The sequence below is a fragment of the Podarcis pityusensis genome (assembly GCF_964106645.2).
Source record: "Podarcis pityusensis genome assembly, chromosome: 4".
Classification (NCBI taxonomy): Eukaryota; Metazoa; Chordata; class Lepidosauria; order Squamata; family Lacertidae; genus Podarcis; species Podarcis pityusensis.
Genome location: NC_138027.1, coordinates 9,089,497 through 9,110,305, shown reverse-complemented (window position 1 = coordinate 9,110,305; position 20,809 = coordinate 9,089,497). Strand labels below are relative to the sequence as shown.

The window sequence follows — 20,809 nt, the reverse complement described above, 5'->3', positions numbered from 1 at the left end:
CCACCGACCTTCTGATCGGCAAGTCATAGGCTCTGCGGTTTAACCCACAGCGCCACCTCAGGCAGGTTGCCTCTAAACATGGAAGTTCCATTTAGCTATCATGATTACTAGCAATTGATGCGACTTCTCTTCCTCCAAGGATTTCTCTAATCCCCCCTCCAAACCAAGTGCCACAACCACAACCTGTGGCAGCAAGTTCCATGCTAATCATGCACTCTTCAGTGACAATCTACTCCAGGCACCCCCAAACTCGGCCCTCCAGATGTTTTGGGACTACAACTCCCATGATCCATAGCTAACAGGACCAGTGGTCAGGGATGATGGGAATTGTAGTCCCAAAACATCTGGAGGGCTGAGTTTGGGGGTGCCTGATCTACTCTCTCTGCCCTGTTCATTCATTCAGAGCTCTACTGCATCAAACCCGCTTCCCCAAAAGATTGTTGTTGTTTTTTGCAGTAAGGAAAGTGATGGGAATGCAAAGGAAAGCAAGGGATAGCACACCTTCTAAATCAGGATGGATGCTCAATAAACTGGTCGTTGGGAGGTCCCAAAAGTCTGTGAAGTTTTCCACATCCTGCTTGCAATATACCGTATATATTTTGAAGTTCTTCCCCTCGCATGTCTCCTACGTGACTCACCAGTGGTGATGTATTCTGCAACCAGTTCTGACTCCACCACGGCGATAGAGGGGCTTTCTGGAGAATGTCGCTTCTCTTGGGTCATCTGGATGGGAACGGCCATTTGGCTCAGATCAATCGTTGGCTGCCTTGGCTTGGATTCCAATTTCTCCTTCACTGCTCCGCCATAAAGGAGAGAAAAAAGAGCAGAGAACACTGTTGTTGCTTTTTGTTTTGGTCTCAAGACTAAGTTAAGCACATAAGCCCCCAATGACGCATGCCAAAAAAATTATTCATTTATTTATTGCATTTCTTTGCCACTTTGTAATTCAAGGAGATGTACAGGCAACTCCCCATTTTTATGCGCAACTGCACACACATGCAGGGGAAAAGCGGGCCTAAAAGAGCACAAAAAGGGCGAAAATTGTGCAAAAACAGCATCTGTTGTTTAGTCGTTTAGTCGTGTCCGACTCTTCATGACCCCTGGGCCAGAGCACGCCAGGCACTCCTGTCTTCCACTGCCTCCTGCAGTTTGGTCAAACTCATGCTGGTAGCTTCAAGAACACTATCCAACCATCTCGTCCTCTGTCATCCCCTTCTCCTTGTGCCCTCCATCTTTCCCAACATCAGGGTCTTTTCCAGGGAGTCTTCTCTTTTCATGAGGTGGCCAAAGTCTTGGAGCCTCAGCTTCAGGATCTGTCCTTCCAGTGAGCACTCAGGGCTGATTTCCTTCAGAATGGATCGATTGGATCTTCTTGCAGTCCATGGGACTCTCAAGAGTCTCCTCCAGCACCATAATTCAAAAGCATCAATTCTTCGGCGATCAGCCTTCTTTATGGTCCAGCTCTCACTTCCATACACCACTACTGGGAAAACCATAGCTTTAACTATACGAACCTTTGTCAGCAAGGTGATGTCTCTGCTTTTTAAGAGCAGAGCTCTTAAACGGCATCTAGCAATCCCATAAGCCTTTGCAAAGGCAATCCCAGGAGCCTTTGCACCGACGCTTGAGGCCTGTGGAGAGTTGGAGCTTGAGCAAGGAGGTTTGGAGGGAGCGAATGGGCTGCTTTCAGGCTTTTGCAACCGTATTCCAAACATACGCAATTTCACTTAAACATGCGGTGCCTCAGTACATAACCCCCGCGTAAATGGGGAGTTGCCTGTACGTGGTTCTCGGCTCTCCTCATTTAATCCCCACAACAACCCTGTGGGCTAGGTTAGGCTGAGAGGTAGCGACTTTCCCAAGGTCACTCAGTGAGCTGCATGGCCGAGTAGGGATTTGAACCCTGGTCCCTCAGAATCCAGTCAGACAATCTAACCACCACGCCACACTGGCTCTCTAGGGAAAGGGGGTGAGCGGCACACACAGACAGGACCAAGTCCTTTTCTGCCACTGAAATAAAAACGCAAGCTAGTTGACGCAAGGGAGCCACAGACGCTCCGGAATCAAGAGCGCCCACCTGTTGTTTGCTGCAGCTCCAACAGCGCTTTAATTGTCGAAGTGGCCGACTGGGATTCACTGGAGACGTCCTGGTAGATTATGGTAGGGCTGGAGTCCACAGCAATCTCGTGTTCTGACCAATCCTGGCTTCGGGAGGCAATGACGTGAACCACAGGCTGGGAATCTGAGACACAAAGGAACGTAAGATCGTAAGGAGATCCTGCTGGATCAGGCCAACGGTCCAGCATCCGGTTTTCACAACGGCCAAACAGATGCCTGTGGAAAACCTGTGAGCAGGATTCGAGCAGGATAAGTGCAGTCTAAGTAAAGGTAAAGGGACCCCTGACCATTAGGTCCAGTCGTGGCCAACTCTGGGGTTGCGGCGCTCATCTCGCTTTATCAGCCGAGGGAGCCGGCGTACAGCTTCCGGGTCATGTGGCCAGCATGACTAAGCCGCTTCTGGCGAACCGCAGCAGCGCACGGAAACGCCATTTACCTTCCCACCGGAGCGGTACCTGTTTATCTACTTGCACTTTGACGTGCTTTCAACTGCTAGGTTGGCAGGAGCAGGGACCGAGCAACGGGCGCTCACCTCGTCGCGGGGATTCGAACCGCCAACCTTCTGATCGGCAAGTCCTAGGCTCTGTGGTTTAACCCACAGCGCCACCCTTTAAGTGCAGTCTATGCTCCTGCAGTTTCCAGCAACTGGTATTCCAGCCATCAATAGCCCTCTCCTCCATGAATCTGTCTAATCGTTTTTTAAAGCCACCCAAGGTGGTGGCCATCACTGTGTGTTCTATTATTTTATCTGCCCTGAATCTTCCAACGTTCAGCTTCATTGGATGAAAAAATTATCTCTATTGTCATTGTCCTATACAGAACAACGAAACTGAAAAAATCTACATAAGACATTCAGAAACCAACAAGCCTGCTATCCCAGCTATCGCAACCTTGCTAGCCCCCTAAAAACTCTGATACTCCATTTTTAAATACAATATACTCCCCTAGGGACTCCTTACACTGCATTTAAAACCAAAACCACATTTGGATAGAAGCTGTTTCTCAGGCAGCTAGTCCTAGTCTTTATAACCCTGTACCGTCTTCCAGAGGCAGAAGCTGAAAGAGATCATTTCCGGGGTGCGCACTATCCTGCGCTATCTCTGGAGCTTTCTTATGGCACTTGGAAGCATAGATTTGATCCAAGATGGGAAGAGTGTACCCAATTATTCTCTCTGCAGTCTGGACAGCACTTAGAGAAGGGGGGCATCTCTAATGAATTGCTTTTGATCTTTCCCCTAGCTAAGCCGCAGGCCCATTTTACAGCTTGGGAGTTTGTTGGATGCCAACTCTTGGGAGTTTGTTGGATGCCAACTCTTCAAAACCAATTTCATGTAACTTCAGGGATGTCAAAGCTGCTGTTCTTCCCACCTCCTCCAATTTGCACTTTGCTCCTCCCTGTTGGCCATCAATCTAGGAGGCAGTGTTTTCTTACAAAAATGATCACAGACAAAGATGGAAATAGGAGGAAACCAAGTAGTAGAAGAAGAAGAGTTTGGATTTGATATCCCGCTTTATCACAACCCTAAGGAGTCTCAAAGCGGCTAACATTCTCCTTTCCCTTCCTCCCCCACAACAAACATTCTGTGAGGTGAGTGGGGCTGAGAGACTTCAGAGAAGTGTGACTAGCCCAAGGTCACCCAGCAGCTGCATGTGGAGGAGTGGGGAATCAAACCTGGTTCACCAGATTACAAGTCTACCGCTCTTAACCACTACACCACACTGGCTCTCTAAGCATTAGCTGGTGCGCGGGCTCTGTTGTGGGTGTACATGGAGCTGCATGTCCTTTTAAGGCCACTGTGCTTGCATGCTATGATTAAGGAAACGTCGTAACCGGGATTAAGGGGCTGGCCATCAACGGGAACTGTCCAAGCCGTAGAATTTTATGATTCTAACTCCATGGACAGATGCACACTAACAACCTGATCAAAGGCCATCTTATGAGCACGCAGAACAGTTGGGGATGCAGAGCTCAGAAGCCGAGCTCATGAGGCCAGCCAAGGCCATTCTGCTCCCAAAGTCCAAACCACAGAATCATTGAGTTGCAAAGGAACCACTAGGATTATCTAGTCCAACCCCTTGACATGCAGGAATCTTTTGCCCAACGTGGGGCTTGAACCCACGACCCTGAGATTAAGAGTCTCACGCTCTACCAACTGAGCTATCCCCAGTTTCGTCTCAGTTCGGAAGTCCCCAAATCTATCACGCAACCTCAGGGAAAATATAAAAACCAACCCAAGCTGTATTACGCTAGGAGATCTATGCAGGTTTAACCTTGGGAACCCTGCGAGGATTCTGTTGAAGAGGAGCTGCTGTCTGTGTACGCCTGGGGCTCCTCTTTCACCTCTGGCAGCAAAGCGTTCCCCGCCTCCACCACCCGGGAAGCCTGCTGAAGGGTTTCGGTGACCAGTTGCCTTGTCTGCTCACTCACAACCGTTGCCTGGAAGGTCACTGGCTTTGGCTTGATAAGGACCTGAAAAGAAGGGGGGGCAGTTTACAGCAGGGGTGGACATTTGTTGACACCAAGGGCAACGTTATCCCCATGCAAAGTTCTTGGGGCCCACATTCCAGACCCAGTTCTTCCCACAGAAACAGAGGCATATGTTTAATTCCACTAAAGATTCGGCTTTCGTTTTTTCAGGCTTTTCTTTAAAAAGGCTTTTTTGTGGGGGGGGGAAATGCTCTCCATCACCCTTTATCTCTCCCGATTGTGCACTCAGCAATCAAAGTGGAATAATATAAATACAGTCCATAAATAGCAACACCCTAGAGGTCCTGGGCCCTAAGGAAGTCAGATTAGCCTCAACCAGAGCCAGGGCCTTCTCAACACTGGCTCCGGCCTGGTGGAATGCTCTGACCCATGAGACCAGGGCCCTGAGGGATCTGATTTCTTTCCATGTAAGACAGAGTTGTTCCGCCTGGCCTTTGGCTTGGAATCAACTTGATCCCCTTCCCCTCTTTCCTTTCTCCTTCTGTGATGGAACTCCTATTTGGGGACTTCCCTGGTTTTTTCCTGGCCCACGTAGGACTAGTCTGGATAGTTGGCCTTGGTGAAGATTTGACATTTTCATCCCCAAAAAGTTTTTGATTTGAGTTTCTACTGAAATGAGGCTGCATTTTAATGTTGTACTTTAATCTTGTTTTTAAGTTGTATTTTATTCAACTGTTTTTATACCTGGTGTTAGCCGCCCTGAGCCCGGTCTTGGCTGGGGAGGGCAGAGTATAAATCAAAATTATTATTATTATTATTATTATTATTATTATTATTATTATTACACAGCTGAACTGGCCCCACAGTTAAGTCAAAGCCTCAAACATCAAAATGCAATTGTGTCCTGCAAAACTGGAGGTTGCAAAATGCATGGACTACACAATATGATTTCAAACATACGCAGTTGAAAGATGCTGGTTGATATCCTACAAGCAAGGTAGAGAGCTTGAAAGTTCTTTTTGCAGCAGGAAAACTGGGCAAAAAACAGCTGTTTAGCTCTCCACGTTACTGGGGAAGCAAGACTCTCTCTATACACTGGCTCCAGAAGCCCAGGGACGCTCTCACGAGATCTAGTGGCCACAACCCAGACCAGAGAAGGCCTTGCTCGCCAAAGCAAGGCAGAGTGTTAAAAAGCTATTTTTATGCTGGTGGTGAAACACGTTTGCCCCCCGCCCCCCAAAAAAACTTCCTAAGCATACCTGCGTTTTACCCTGCTGCCCATAAACAATTTTGGTCGGGATGATTTTGGTAGCTGGCTGGACGGCAGACCCGATCCCTTTTGGCTGCGTGACGATCATTTTGGTAATGGGCCTGGTGGCAGTGATGATGGCTGGCTTCGCTCCAGCTGGCACCGCTTGGATCGTTTTCTCTCCCTGAGGAAAAAACTTGCAGGTTTGCCTTGGTGAGACTAGGCCAGAAAATTAAAAAATCACACCCATTATGTGACTTAACTCACTTGCTCTCCTCTCATACTCCACCTGCATGGGACCAAGCAATTTCCCCCTATGCAACGTAAAGGGTTAAAAGCCCTGTAACTGCATGCTTAAAGGTAAAGGGACCCCTGACCATTAGGTCCAGTCGTGGCCAACTCTGTGGTTGTGGCGCTCATCTCGCTTTACTGGCCAAGGGAGCCTGCGTACCGCTTCCACATCATGTGGCCAGCATGACTTAGCCGCTTCTGGCGAACCATAGCATCGCACGGAAACGCCGTTTACCTTCCCGCCAGAGCGGGACCTATTTAGCTACTTGCTCTTTGACGTGCTTTCGAACTGCTAGGTTGGCAGGAGCAGGGACCGAGCAACGGGAGCTCACCCCGTCGCGGGGATTCAAACCGCCGACCTTCTGATCGGCAAGTCCTAGGCTCTGTGGTTTAACCCACAGCGCCACCCGCGTCCCTACTGCATGCTTAGTGGAGAGCAAACTATACACAAAACTTAAGCTGGACCATCTGAGTAATACATTTGGCACCAGCTTGGCTGCAGAAGTTGCCGGAAGGAGGGTCTACTCTTTAGCCTTTTCTTCTCCCAAAGGCGTCTCCCGCAAGGCAGTGGGTACTGATGACAATGATGAAATAGCGATAATCACACTTCCTCTCTCTTACCCCCGCATTTAGCAACGTCGTGACCACGTTTTTGCCCGGAAGCCCTTGGATGGTGGTTCCTTTCCCCGTTGTCTTCTGCACGACTATCACGTTGGGCTTGGACGTCACGGGGATGGTTGTGATTTTGGTCGTAGTTCCTTGGTTGCCCGAGTGGGAGGGGAAACAGAAAGGAGGTTCGGTTAGAAGCAGCAGTGCTTGCCCCATTACTGCTGCAGTTCCCCCAGGGCATTACAATTTAAAACGGCCTCATCCAAGCCACCATTTAGGGGGCACCAAGTACAAAAAACACCAATGACGCCCCCCCATTCCAGGCAGAGTGACCCATAACCACTTCCCCACTCAATGCAATGGAGGGAGCTAAGCTGGCCAGCAGTCACTGGGGAGCTGTAGCTACAGGGGCTTCCAGCACCAGAGGGCACAGGGACCCTGGGAAGGGGACAGTTTGCTAGGCCAGGGGCACAACCTCATATCAGGTCAGGTCCAACTGGAAAAACTGAGTGGCAAAGCTGTTTTTTACCTGCCAGACCAGATCTCAGTTAAAAACAGGAGACCGTGTCATCTCATGTGGCTTTGCAGCTTCTCATCGGTAAAACACCAGCAAAGTCACAGGGTGAGGGGTATTGTGACGCCTCACGGAGGGGGCTGGGCTGGGGCTGGGGAATCATGCAAAGGTTTCTAGAGCATTGCAAGTTTTGGGTACCTTTTTGTTGGAAATAGGTCTTCATCAAGGAGTTACCTTTCAAAAAAAGCGAAAATACAACAGCTTGGTCTACACGCAGTGGTATTTGCTCGGAACATTACCAGCTTCCAGGGGGAGGGGGTTTGAATTAAAATGCAAACAGACTAAAAATATGCCACTGTTACAGATCAGCATTCATTTGTCTTTTCAACTACAAAGAAAAATGGAGTTTCCATGCGTGTGCCAGCGACTGCCGTTACTGCAAAGATTTATTGTTGCATTGCACAGGAAGCAGGGAAAGGCTTCCTCCATTTTTATTTTTTAAAAATTTATTTTGTTTTGCGACAAAAACAAGACAGCGTATATCATCATAAATGTATGAGTAACATATAGTCAAGAGCATTGGTTAAGTCTGTCGTACTGTGATACATTTGCTCTTCTTTACTTACGACCGGAATTCTTCTTTGTAAACAAAGATGATACTGTAAACAATCGTATTTCAGAGAAGGTCACTTGCTGGCAGTGGTGGGCAGTTACATTCCTTTTGTGCTATGTATTTAATAAACGTGGCTTGCAGCTTTTCTTTGTCATTCTTAAACTGTTCCTTGTACTTCACCTATTGCGTCAGTTTCCCCCTCAATGCAATGTTCAAGTTTGCTGGTACTATTCAGACAGCGAGTTGTCTCCTAAATCTTTCCACCTACTAGCTATTGTCAAGCGTGCTGACGGTAAAATTTTTAATAAGTCCTTATTTGTAACATTGTGACTTCCCTCATCAAATTTGAGTAGTAATAACAACCCGATTCTAGGATTTAAGTCTAGTTTCTGACCCGTGACAAGTACCATTTCCTAACAGATACTTTCCCTGGAATTCCTCTATCTTTCCATCCTGGGACTATCTATCTATATCTATGTCAATATAACTCTATCTTATGTGTTGGAGTGTGTGTGGTTTATTCAGCTGTTTCTGTTTCTATTTTGATTATGTATTTTGTGGTTTTTATATTGTAATTTTACCTTGTGAACTGCCCTGAGACCTGCGGGCATAAGGCAGCAAATAAATATAATTCATCAATAATTATAATGATAATTCTTTCTTGCAGCCTACTGCTGGAGCCCACTGTTCAAACATACAGCAGCAACACACAGACAACCCAGCCGAAGCTCCATTGACCCATCTGGTCCCTGCATTTTTCGAGACACAGGCCTACCTACCGGAAACGATATTGCTGCTGATTATCTTGCCTCCCAGGGTGGCAAGCGATTTGGGGACGACCGTGATGATGCTGCCGCTGGTGGTTTTGACGTAAGTGGCGGCGCCCGACGTGCCAGTCATGCGTGTCCCAATGGACGGGCTGACCGTCGGACGAGTGTAGGTCGCCTGAGTTCCTGGTTCAAAGGGGGGGAAGGGAAAGGAAGACAGCAGAGGCATCAGCGAGAGGAACCGATACCGCGAGCTGAGAATCAGAGCTCAGCCATTGTATGAGCCGCTGTTCAGAAAGTGGTGCCTGAGTTTCGATTCTTCTCCTCCCGCCGTCGCTTTCCCCTTGTGTGTTGTGCTTTTTAGACTGCAAGCCTGTGGGGAGCGACGGCTTTGTTTTGATTGTATCCAAGCTGCTCCGGGAGCCTTTTTGGCTGAAGAGCAAGGGTACAGATGTTTTAAATGAACAGACACCAATGGGAGGTGAACACTGCCAAAACTGTGCGCATGCACATAAGCACACACAAACCCCGGACAGGTGGCAAGCCTAGGGTCTCGGCGTGGCGGACATGGGATCGCAGCACTTCAATGTCCCTCTGTGCAAATGCCAAATCCCTGCACACAGAAAATCAGCATGTCAGGGAGAAGGCTATAACTGTGCACGTTATATGCTCACGTTTATTCTGTGAACCACCTTGAGAGCTGCGGGTATAGGGCGCTATATAAATTCAATTAATCATCATCATCACCCCTTGCAAGTGGAGAGGTGTCTTGGCTGTTCCACAGGACTGAATGCTCCTCAACACAAACACACAAGTCTTTGGAAATTGAAAATCAGCAGGTCAGGGAGAAGACTAGGTAGGAATCCTTGTCTCTGACATGTTGATTTGGCAAAGTGTGGACCCCACGTCATAACAAAGAGGAGAATGGAGGAATCGTTGTTTTTTAGTACACAAACTTACTTGTATTCTCATGTAAGTAGGCTAAAAATGATTCAAATATGTCAAACAAGCTGTATTGTATGATCGTCTTCACTGCGCCCTAGGTACATCACCATTTAAGCTTGTTTCCCAAGTTTAAAATGCTTTCCACCCTCTACGGAGCATAGGAAAGAATCACTCACCAGCAGGGGCTGTGACCAGTTTGGTTGTCATGATGGTCCCATTACTGCTCACCACCATAATAGGCGAATTGCTACTGCTGGGCAAAGTTGCTGTGACTGGCTTGGGGAGGATTTTGCTGGGCTGCACTTGCTGGGTGATTATTTTGACCCCTAGGAAAGAAAAGAGGCATCACGAGTGGGAGGTGGATGTAAGAAGCAAACATTAAAAAGGCAGGCCAAATAGCTAAAGAAAGACAGAACAAATCATTCCCCGCAACACAGTGGAGCCACATCACAAGAGCATTTACCGTATTTTTTGCACCATAACACTCACTTTTTTCCTCCTAGAAAGTAAGGGGAAATGTCTGTGCGTGTTATGGACGGAATGCCTACGGGTGGCATGCCTACGGATTTTCCTCCTCTAAAAACTACGTGCGAGTTATGGTCGGGTGCATGTTATAGAGCGAAAAATACGGTAACTCGTGCAAATTCAACAGTATGTGCTTGGCTGAAACTCCATTCCAGATTAATTCTAGTCTTTTTCTTCTGCCTGCAGCTCTACCTGCCCCATCCTTCTGCGTTCGTCTCTCCTCCTCTGTCACCCAGGAGGCCACTGCCTAGAACTGATCACCCCACTGCTGCTTCCTTGCCCCTCGGCCCTTCACTTGCCTGACCTGCCTCTTCCTCCTCTTCAGCGATGTCTAGGCAACACAATGACCATGTACATACGCAATTGACAATCTTTATAGAATTCCTTCAGATCATAACAAGTACAAAATGAAATCTTTAGTCTCAAAGTCTCTGAATGATATGAAAATATCAAATGCTGTGGAACAGTGCTTATGTAATAATGTAGTCACTGCATTTTCATTGACATACATTCATTCGATATAAGATGGGTTTATGAAGCAATTCTATATCCTCCCACCACGCTGATGAAGAAGTCTATGAAACAGTAGTCAATATCCGGAATCAATGTTCAGTGTTGGACATCGTATTTGCTGATTACACAAAGCTTCACAGCCTGTCTTTCATCATACAAAGTTTGGTAAAGGTAAAGGGACCCCTGCTCATTAGGTCCAGTCGTGACCGACTCTGGGGCTGCGGCGCTCATCTCGCTTTATTGGCCGAGGGAGCCGGCGTACAGCTTCAAGGTCGTGTGGCCAGCATGACTAAGCTGCTTCTGGCGAACCAGAGCAGCGCACGGAAACCAGAGCAGCTCACTTATCAACAAAGGTAAGTTTGATCAAACGAAGTGTCAGCGATGTTGCGCTCAAGGGTTAGATATCAGCAAGGAGAAGTTTGATCAAATGAATAAATGCATGTCAAGAAAGAACTGAGCATATGAAGTTGAATGTATGTAAATACACCAAAATTTCGAGGGAGAATTTCCTGAAGAAAGAAATTAAATATTGTAGCTTAATCTAAGAAGAAATGTAACATATGGACTTGAAAGTTTATAAATATATGAAAACCGAGAGAATTACTGAAGCCCGAGACGTCTTCATGGGCAAAACAGGTGACAAATGCCGGCACCCTGTCTAACTCTTGTGCGTAACATCGCCGACACTTCGTTTGATCAAACTTACCTTTGTTGATATCTACAGAAGCCTGGCTAAAGGAACTTTAAAGACTTAATCTTCCTTTTGGACACAATTTGAATGAGTTTTCTGTTTGTGGCTTCTGTAGTAGATTTTGTACATAGCTCTCTCAATTTTTGGATTATTAATATGAGATTCAGAACGTAGAATGGTTTGGTAGCGTTTTGTGCGCCGCTTACATGCTGCTTACTTTATACTGGTCTACTACGAGAATTAGCAGCATAGGTTCATTTCCTCAATCCCTGACATGGCGGCAGTGAGTTAACACCCGGAGCAACCCATTGATCGGTACCTGATTCCTGCTTGATCTGGATGGTGGGCTTGATGCCTGGCGGAAGGGGAGACTGCTGGGGGTGCAGGCCTGGCTGCTGCTGCTGGGAAGGCTGTTGCTGTTGTTGCTGCTGCTGGGCGGCCACGGGGGAAGCCTGGGTTAGCTGCTGCTGCGGCTGGGCTTGCTGAAGCTGCTGCTTGGGAGACGGCTGTTGTTGTTGCTGCTGCTGCTGTTTAGGAAACGGTGTCAAGATCTGGGTCGGCGCCCCCACCAGGGTCTTGGGCGAAGGCAACCGGGCCGCTGCGACTTTAATGGCCGATGTGCAGACTCCTTGAAGAGAGGAGGAAGGCAAGCATTTGGTGCTTTGTCCTTTGTTTTGGATCATTACCAACCTCTGAGTCACAGCCAAGGCCCACTCCCACACTGAGTTCACGTGACCCGAGTAATAATAATACAGTCAAACCCTGGGTTAGTCGCTTCGGGTTAAATCTTTTCAGGTTGCATCCCGCGGCGACCCGGAAGTAACGGAACGGGTTACTTCCGGGTTTCGCCGCTTGCACATGCGCAGACGCTTAGAATGACGTCACGCACATGCGCAGCAAATCGCAACCCGCGCAGACACGGGTTGCGTTCTGCTCATGATGCGAACAGGACTCCGGAACGGATCCTGTTCACATCCAGAGGTACCACTGTAGTAGTAGTAGTAATAATAATAATAATAATAATAATAATAATAATAATTTATTTATACCCCGCCCATCTGGCTGGGTTTCCCCAGCCACTCTGGGCAGCTCCCAACACAATATTTAAAACATGATAAAACAGCAAACATTAAAAGCTTCCCTAAACAGGGCTGCCTTCAGATGTCTTCTAAAAGTCAGATAGTTGTTTATTTCCTTGACATCTGATGGGAGGGTGTTCCACAGGGTGGGCACCACCACCAAGAAGGCCCTCTGCCTGGTTCCCTGTAACCTCACTTCTCACAATGTGGGAACCACCAGAAGGCCCTCGGAGCTGGACCTTAGTGTCCGGGCTGAATGATGAGAGTGGAGACACTCCTTCAGGTATACCAGGCCGAGGCTTCCCAAACTGCAGCCATTGAGTTTCACTCGCGTGGCCCGCGGCATGCCTGGGGGTTTGTGGCTGAAGACATCCCATCCGTTGCATCCAGCACCCATTTATACAGGCAACCCCCAATTTGCATGGGGATTGCATGCGACGGTAGAGCATGCATAAGCCAATTTCCCCCCCTTTCCCGGCCACTTCCAGGTTGTAGTGATGCACATGGAGGCGGTCGCATGTTGACTAGACATATGTAACTCTGTCGTCGCCTTCACTTGCGTTTTCACCACTTCCTCTATATCTTATGTTGTTGTTTTTAACGTATTGCAGGTTAGAATATGGAAGAAACAAAAGAAGTAATAAAAATGCGACTGGAAAGAATACAGCACCTAGCGTGGCACTTGACCGTTTCTGCAACAGCCAGAAGTTATGGGACATGCGCAGAGTGGAAATGAAGCAGTGCGCTGCCCCAGGATTTTTGCAGCACTGAAAGTGGGGTTGTCTCTAACTGCCCCATTACCAACATTAGTAAGTACAGTGGTACCTCGGGTTACATACGCCTCAGGTTACATATGCCTCAGGTTACATACGCTTCAGGTTACAGACTCCGCTAACCCAGAAATAGTACCTCAGGTTAATAACTTTGCTTCAGGATGAGAACAGAAATTGTGCTCCGGCGGCGCGGCGGCAGCAGGAGGCCCCATTAGCTAAAGTGGTGCTTCAGGTTAAGAACAGTTTCAGGTTAAGAGTGGACCTCCGGAACCAATTAAGTACTTAACCTGAGGTACCACTGTACAACTCATCATTACCCTGTTTCCCCGAAAATATGACAGTGTCTTATATTAATTTTTGCTCCCAAAGATGCGCTAGGTCTTATTTTCAGGGGATATCTTATTTTTTCCATGAAGAAGAATACGGTACACATTTATTGCCTCATTGCGAGTCAGCCAGACTCCGCCAGGGCAGAGCGAGCAGCAGGCAACAGCTTGTTCTGGCGGCGGCGCGGGCTCTCTGATTTAAAGAGACCTCGCACTGCCTGAACAGCTCCGGCTGCACTGTGGCCAATCAGTGAGCTGCGTGGCGGCGCCCACAGCTATGGTCCAGAGGAGTCAGACGCCTTAAGGTGGTTTCGGGGGCCTTATATTCCGGGGAGGCCTTATGTTCGGGGAAGGCCTTATTATCGGGGAGGTCTTATTTTCGGGAGATGCCTTATATTACAGCGAGAGGCAAAACTGGAAGTAGGTCTTATTTTCGGGGGATGTCTTACCGTATTTTTCGCTCTATAGGATGCACTTTTTCCCCTCCAAAAATTAAGGGGAAATATGTGTGTGTCCTATGGAGCGAATGCAGGCTCCTTGGCTTCAGTGATAGCAACGCGAAGCCTCCAAAGCGCAGAGGGAGCGCTCCCTCCGCGCTCCGGAGGCTATGCGTTGCTTTCGCTGAAGCCTGGAGAGTGAGAGGGGTCAGTGAGCACCTCTCTCGCTCTCCAGGCTTCAGGGATAGCCGTCTGAAGCCTTTGGAGCACAGTGCGAGGTCTCGCTGCACTCCAAAGGCTTCAGGCGGCTATCCCTGAAGCCTCTGGAGCGCAGCAGGAACTCGCGCTGCGCTCCAAAGGCTTCACAACCTTGCCGCTGCTCCCAGACCTGTTCTGGGGGCTGGGGTCGGGGGAAGCTCGGGCTTCCCCTGCCCCAGCACCGCGGCTAAAAACAAAGCCAAGACTTGGCTTCTGCCAAAGCCACGCGCAGCCTCTCCCGGCTGGAAAGGTTGCGTGCGACTAAAGAGGAAGCCAAGACAGCCAGCGGGATGGATCCCGCACGCTGTCTTGGCTTCTTTGCTCTTTGGGGCTGGGAGGGGGAAATAATATTTTTTTTCTTGATCCCCCCCCCCCAAAAAAAATAGGTGCGCCCTATGGTCCGGTGTGCCTTATGGAGCGAAAAATACGGTACTTTCGGGGAAAGACGGTAAGTGCAGCACACAAAGGAAGCCTGGAAGACCCTAATGAGATGTAGCACGCAGTTTTCAGCTGCACCTGTCTTTTCACCCGAGGCAGTGGGGGTCGCAATCTCAGAACCTTCCCCATGCAAAGCCAACGTCTCACCCTGTGCAACTGTGGACATAACCACGGAGGGCGTCGAGGAGACCACGGTGGTCACAGCGACCGTGCTGGGAGCGGAGGAAAGGGTGGAGCAGCCCCCGGTGGAGGCGCTGGTAGAGGTGCTGGTGGAGCTGCTAACCAAAGAGGACTGGGAAGCGGTGATGACCACCGGCTGCTTCTGGGTGGTGGAGGCAATGACCGACGTCGGGACGAGCTTGGTGACGGCCGCGTAGTTGTGAGACTTGGAGAGGATGTTGGGGACAAAGGTGGAGCTGGGAGACGTGGTGACTATGATCACCTGGAAAAGAGAGCACACAAAAAGGTTTCGATCATCGCCCCTTGTGCCGACAGACCCTCGCTGCTCCCCAAAGGAGCATTTGTCCATTCAGAGTAAGGGTAACGCTGCCATCGCTCTTAACTGGCTCTGTGACAATAAATCGTGTAGCCCAAACTGACTGGTTATTATTGCATTCGCTATCGATATGCGATTGAATGACAACCTCCAAATTGATGCCGCAGCAGCCAAACATGGATGAGGCTTGAGGTTCACTAAGACTTACTTACAGCCTGCCATTTCTCTTGGGAGCAGCGCTTGAGGTTGCACCCGCAGACAAGGCTATCTCATTTCCCTGCACAGCCACCCTATGAGACAGGCTGTTAGGGGAGTTGGCGGCCTGTGACTCTGCCCCATTTCTGGGACCAATCGTGTGCTGGTCCACAGGCAGCACTATCTTTTGAAATGTGGTGGATGGGGTTTTACTGAAGTGGAGAAGACATCAGCACATAACAGAGGAACTCAGGGAGAAAAAAACGGAATTGGTGTTGCAGGGCGGTGTCAATAGCAGTTTCCAGTCTGTAGACTGGGACTGGGCTGAGCCTCTACCCCGGTTTCGGGGTGAAACAGCCTCCCCACATTTGTGAGCGTACTGCAATGCGAGTGGCAAACTTACTGGAGCTCCTCACACTTCTGACTAGCTGGCCCCCGCTATTCTTTCCCAGACTGGGAAAGCCAAAATGGTGACAGCAGGTAGCTCTGAAGAGTCACCTGTCAGAAATATATGCTCCTCAATTTCACAGTGGCTGGGATTGCACAGGGACTGTAGACCAGGCACCCCCAAACTCAGCCCTACAGATCTTTTGGGACTACAGTTCCCATCATCCCTGACCACTGGTCCTGTTAGCTAGGGATGATGGGAGTTGTAGTCCCAAAACATCTGGAGGGCAGAGTTGTTGTTTTATTGGAAATTTCAACACAATGGTTTTATCAAAAATACATCATCCACATGATTATTATTTCCCTCCATTTTCCCCCCACCCCCCTCAACAAAAAAAACCCAACCTCCCACCACACCCCCAGACTTCCCTCAGCTCCTTTCTCTGGTTTCTCAACACATTATTTCTAGCTGCATGTTATAAAATTGTAAAGATCCTCAAGTTGTCTATCTATATATTACAATAAACAGTTTGTGAATGTTTATTGGAGGGCCGAGTTTGGGGGTGCCTGCTGTAGGCTAAGGAAACCTCTCGTTCTCAGCCGCACATACCGAACATCCCTACCCACCTTCTGGGTTGTGGTGTTGGTCGTCTGTGTCGACGGCTTCGTGAAGGTGATCTTCACAGGGGACATGTGGGGCGGCAAGGAGTTGGCTATGCTCTGCATGATGCTGCTCATCTTGGGGCTGCCGCTGACAGGCACCGTGATGGTCTTGGTGACCGGCGTGGCGGCCTTGGGGACCTCCTTCAGGAGGACTGGGGAGGAGCTGGAGGAGTTGGTGCGGCGCCGTTTGCGGGGCTTCTCGTCGTCATCTGAGCAGCTCACGCCTGCCAACGAGAGAGATGCCTCAGTCCGGTAGCCTCCCCTGCACTGATGCACCCAGAGCACTGCTCAAACCTCCCCAGCCCAAGCTCACCCACATGCCAAGACACAACCTATTGACCACTGACCTCATCAACTGCTATTCTCTAGGGGGGAGGTGAGCTCTTAATATGTCACTATATTTGTATTTCAAGTTCGATTTGGTAAATCTCCCCTGGAAAGGCTAATGTTTGATGCGACCGATCTGGGAAAATTAATGAGCAGACGCCTAGAATTGTTTCATCGGAACTGAGAGAAAACGGCGGCTGCCAGTAGCGAAAAGACTTTTGGATGGATTCGGCAGAAATGCCAACAGTGTGAGGAGATGTTGCATGGACAGAGGGGTATCATACAATTAAATCCACACAGAAACATATCATTTTACTTCAGCTCGCTTGTGGAAACAACTCAGAGGCAGTGAAAGAAGGAAAACGACAGGAAGAATTAAAGGAACAATTACAAATGACTATTAAAAGCAGCAGGAATATGAGATGATCAGAGCCCCCCCCCCCCCCGAACTCGAAGCATGGGAAGCCCAAGCAAAAAAATTATAAGTCGGCAGAATATTTGGATTATTTGAAATGTATATGTATAATTTGGAATATTTAATGTGATTTGATTGGATTGTTAAAATGGAAAACTCAATAATTTTTTTTTAAACTGCTACTCTCTAGGTGGTCATTTGGAGACCCCCCCCCCCCCGAGCTGTGGGGCCCTGGACTTTGGCTGCAGGAGACCAGGAGACTGACCAATGCTTACCAATCAGCATCTCTGAATTTACCCATTTACACAGCTCAAACTGCTGGCTGTTTCAAACACATTCTTACATTCATCCATTCATTTTTGCCAAGCCCAAAGGGCGGCTACCAAGGCTTGCAGGACATTGTGAGCAGTGGTGGGGAAGGCCTGGCATATGGCGTTCAAAATCAAAGACCCGTCAGGCCATGCTCGAGACCTCGGCTGCCTCTGGAGGAGCCTGGCCCTCCTTTTCCTTGGTGTCACTTACTCTTGACGTAAACGGCGCTCCCACTTGGCAAGACGACGACGTTTGAAGCCGGGCTGGCGGGTCTGGGGGATTTCACGGTCGCGACGCTGCCGCTCGGGACTGGGGTGGACGTCGGGGTTGAGGTGGTGCTTGTGTAGGAATAGCAAACCACCACTGAAGAGAGCGAGAGAGAAGAATAGGATGATGCATAAACCGAAGCGTTTTCATCTGTCTACTTCATTCATCTCCAGCCTATACTCCAAGGGACGAGAGGTGGCATACACACTCTGCCTCCACAATAACCCTGTGAGGTATGTTTAGGCTGAGAGGCAGTGACTGGCTCAAGGATACTGCCACCCATCAGACATGTTGTGGAAGAAGCAAACGATAAAGGGCCTGAGATGATGATCGCAGGGTCCAGGTTGGATCATATGGGGTGAGGCAGCCCTGAGCCGTTTAAGGCAATACAGGTCAAAACTACCACTTCGAACTGGGCCCGGAAACTAATTGGCAGCCAGTGCAGTTGGGTCGAGGTTGGGGCCTTCTATACAAGTAGTAAGAGGGGCCCTGATATAGGTGGCAAAGGTTTAAGGAGCGAGAGTCCAGCTCCCATCAGCCCCACGGGAGGCAGTGATGGTTACGATGGGTTAAAGGAGGATTAGACAAACAAACAAACAAACAATAATAATAATTTATTTATACCCCGCACACCTGGCTGGGTTTCCCCGCCACTCTGGGTGGCTTCCAACTGAATATTAAAAACAATACAGCATCAAACATTAAAAACTTCCCTAAACAGGGCCGCCTTCAGTTGTCTTTTAAAAGTAAAATAGTTGTTTATTGCCTTGACATCTGTTGGGAGGGCGTTCCACAGGGCAGGCACCACTACCAAAAAGGCCCTCTGCCTGGTTCCCTGTAACCTCACCTCTCACAGCGAGGGAACCACCAGAAGGCCCCAGGTGCTGGACCTCAGTGTCCGGGCTGGATGATGGGGGTGGAGATGCTCCTTCAGGTCTACTGGGCCGAGGCCATTTAGGGCTTTCAAGGTCAGCCTCAACACTTTGAATTGTGCTCGGAAAAGTACTGGGAGCCAATGAAGATCTTTCAGAACCGGTGTTATATGGTCTGGGGGCCACTCCCTGTCACCAGTCTAGCTGCCACATTCTGGATTAATTGCAGTTTCCGGGTCACCTTCAAAGGTAGCCCCATGTAGAACACATTGCAGTAGTCCAAGCGAGAGATAACTAGAGCATGCACCACTCTGGCGAGACAAATTTCTGGAGGAGAGGGCTATTGGTGGCTGCTGGCCATGAGGGCTCTGCCCTGCCTCCACAGCTGGAGGCAGCAAAGCTTCTGAATGCCCAGTTGCTGGAAACTTGTGGATTTCCCACAGGCATTTGTGAGAACAGGAAAACAAACGAGATGGGCCATTAGTTTGACCCAGCAGGCTTCTCTGATGTTCTCAGAGGCCATCATCAGGGTTGCTGGGACCTGTATCCCAGCAACAGCTTGAGGAAGAGAGGTTCCCCATCCCCGGTCGAAGGCCTAAGCATGGCGTCCCTTTCGAAGCATTAAGGGCATCCTTCTCCCATTCCCAATATCTGAAAGAGAGGAAGGCCACCTACCCTCACCTTCTTTGCTTCCTGTCTCTGCTGGGGAAGGGAGAGCTGCGTTGTGCTGGAGCGCCGCGTTGGCAACAGCGTTTGCCGTGACGGTGAAAGCGGTTTGGGGAACCAGCCGGGGCATCAGAGGGACAAGGCGGCGGCCTTCAATAGACCACTCAGAAGAGCTGTTGGGCCCGGACATACTAAGGAGAAACACGCAGGTCTGTAAACTGTCCGTTCCAAGTCATTCTCCCATTGCTAAATAGGTCTTTCAAACCAGAAAATCTCTCTCCAGACAGGTATCGTGAACCTCCCCGAATCTACCGCCAGGTGGGGTGGACTGTAAATTCACCCAGAAATGGAAAACATTTAGCTACTGGGTAGAGCACACACTTTGTTGACAGTCCCAGATCCTAGAACCTTCCGCTCAAAATGGATCTCCATTAGCAAGGCGCCTGACCGAAACCTTGGTGAGAGGTCAAAGTATAATTTACTGGGTGAAAGAGACCAATGGGCTTATTCAGAATATGGTCATTTCATGGGATGGGAAGGGTCCATAGCTCAGAGGCAGGGCACCTGTTTTGCATGTGGAAGGTCCTTCGCTTTTCCGGTTAAAAGGGTAAGGTCACAGGTCCTGAGCGCTTTATTTTTTTATTTTTGAGATATTCCGAGAGGGAATTGATCAAGTCCAAATGTCCTGGGTCCTAGTCCAAGTACTTCAGCGAATACACCATAGTTTAAAAGTGCACCGTTTAGCGGATTGCAAGTGTCAATTACCACGGGGCAAAATACACTGAAAAGAGACATCTAGAGATGTCCCTTTTTAATAATTGAGAGTAGGTTTGAAAGAACCAGAAGCAGTGTTCTTGCAGAAAAACTGGCCCAGAGGTAGAGCCAAGCAATGGTAATGCTAATGACAGTTCTCAATCATTTCTCCTCTAAAAAAGTCACCGTCTATCACTCAAACCTCATTCTGGAAGGACATAGCTGTATGTATTTAGCTTATGCTCTCACCCCTCCTAAAACCTGCTCCCAAGGTTCAGCTGGCTTTTACCAGGGGCAAAGCCTTTAGTGTGGCAAGTGCTGGGTCTGCGAAACTCCTTGCCACTAGAGGTTCAGCAGGAACCATCCTTGCTCATTTTCAGACACCTTCTAAAAACTGTGTTATTCAGATGGGCCTTTCGAACCTAAGATTCCTCGTCCACCAGCTCTCACAGGTGTGCCTGCTTTTTTTATTGCAATACTGTTACACCTTGTGATATTTTATATGAAAACGTGGCTTATAAAAACAAACCAACAAAGCAATGGCGTAGCAACTCATTCTTTCCAAATCCTAAATATGCAGTGTTATTTTTGTGATATTACCCGTTCATGCACGGCTGCAGGTTTAACTTCTGAAAACCAAAGGTGGTATTCTATTTGTTCATTTCAGGCATTTGTATATCACTTGTTTGCGTTTCTTAATTTTAAAAAAATTCCTTACTTGTGAGCAATCGTCGTCAATCGCTCATCATTGACCGCCCTTCGAACTTCAGCTCGATGCCTTTCTGTTGAAATGCTGTTGAAAGACACGGAAGTGTTAGACACAGAGGTACAGGCCAGAAGCAAGACAAGGCTTTGAAGGCCTTAAAAATCAAAGTGAAATGG

At 48.7% G+C, this 20,809-nt stretch overlaps 1 protein-coding gene across 9 annotated transcripts in view; it reads right to left on the bottom strand.

Moving 5' to 3' along the window:
• Window positions 1–20,809, bottom strand: part of EMSY (EMSY transcriptional repressor, BRCA2 interacting) — a 45,992-nt gene that overhangs the window by 13,982 nt on the left and 11,201 nt on the right. For 6 of the 9 annotated variants that reach the window (XR_013985099.1, XM_081001774.1, XM_081001778.1 and 3 more), the window contains 14 exons: window positions 20,646–20,720; window positions 19,184–19,365; window positions 17,580–17,732; window positions 16,280–16,539; window positions 14,722–15,016; window positions 11,583–11,891; window positions 9,711–9,860; window positions 8,602–8,775; window positions 7,408–7,443; window positions 6,708–6,844; window positions 5,806–5,979; window positions 4,390–4,588; window positions 2,078–2,242; window positions 639–794 (listed from right to left, as the gene is read on the bottom strand). Coding sequence is in view for 8 of the 9 variants with exons in the window: in XM_081001774.1 (XP_080857900.1) it covers window positions 639–794; window positions 2,078–2,242; window positions 4,390–4,588; window positions 5,806–5,979; window positions 6,708–6,844; window positions 7,408–7,443; window positions 8,602–8,775; window positions 9,711–9,860; window positions 11,583–11,891; window positions 14,722–15,016; window positions 16,280–16,539; window positions 17,580–17,732; window positions 19,184–19,365; window positions 20,646–20,720 (2,465 nt within the window). In the remaining variant the exon portion in view is untranslated. The remainder of the gene's footprint in view (window positions 1–638; window positions 795–2,077; window positions 2,243–4,389; window positions 4,589–5,805; window positions 5,980–6,707; window positions 6,845–7,407; window positions 7,444–8,601; window positions 8,776–9,710; window positions 9,861–11,582; window positions 11,892–14,721; window positions 15,017–16,279; window positions 16,540–17,579; window positions 17,733–19,183; window positions 19,366–20,645; window positions 20,721–20,809) is intronic. The other 3 variants (XM_081001776.1, XM_081001780.1, XM_081001781.1) reach the window with 1 other exon arrangement.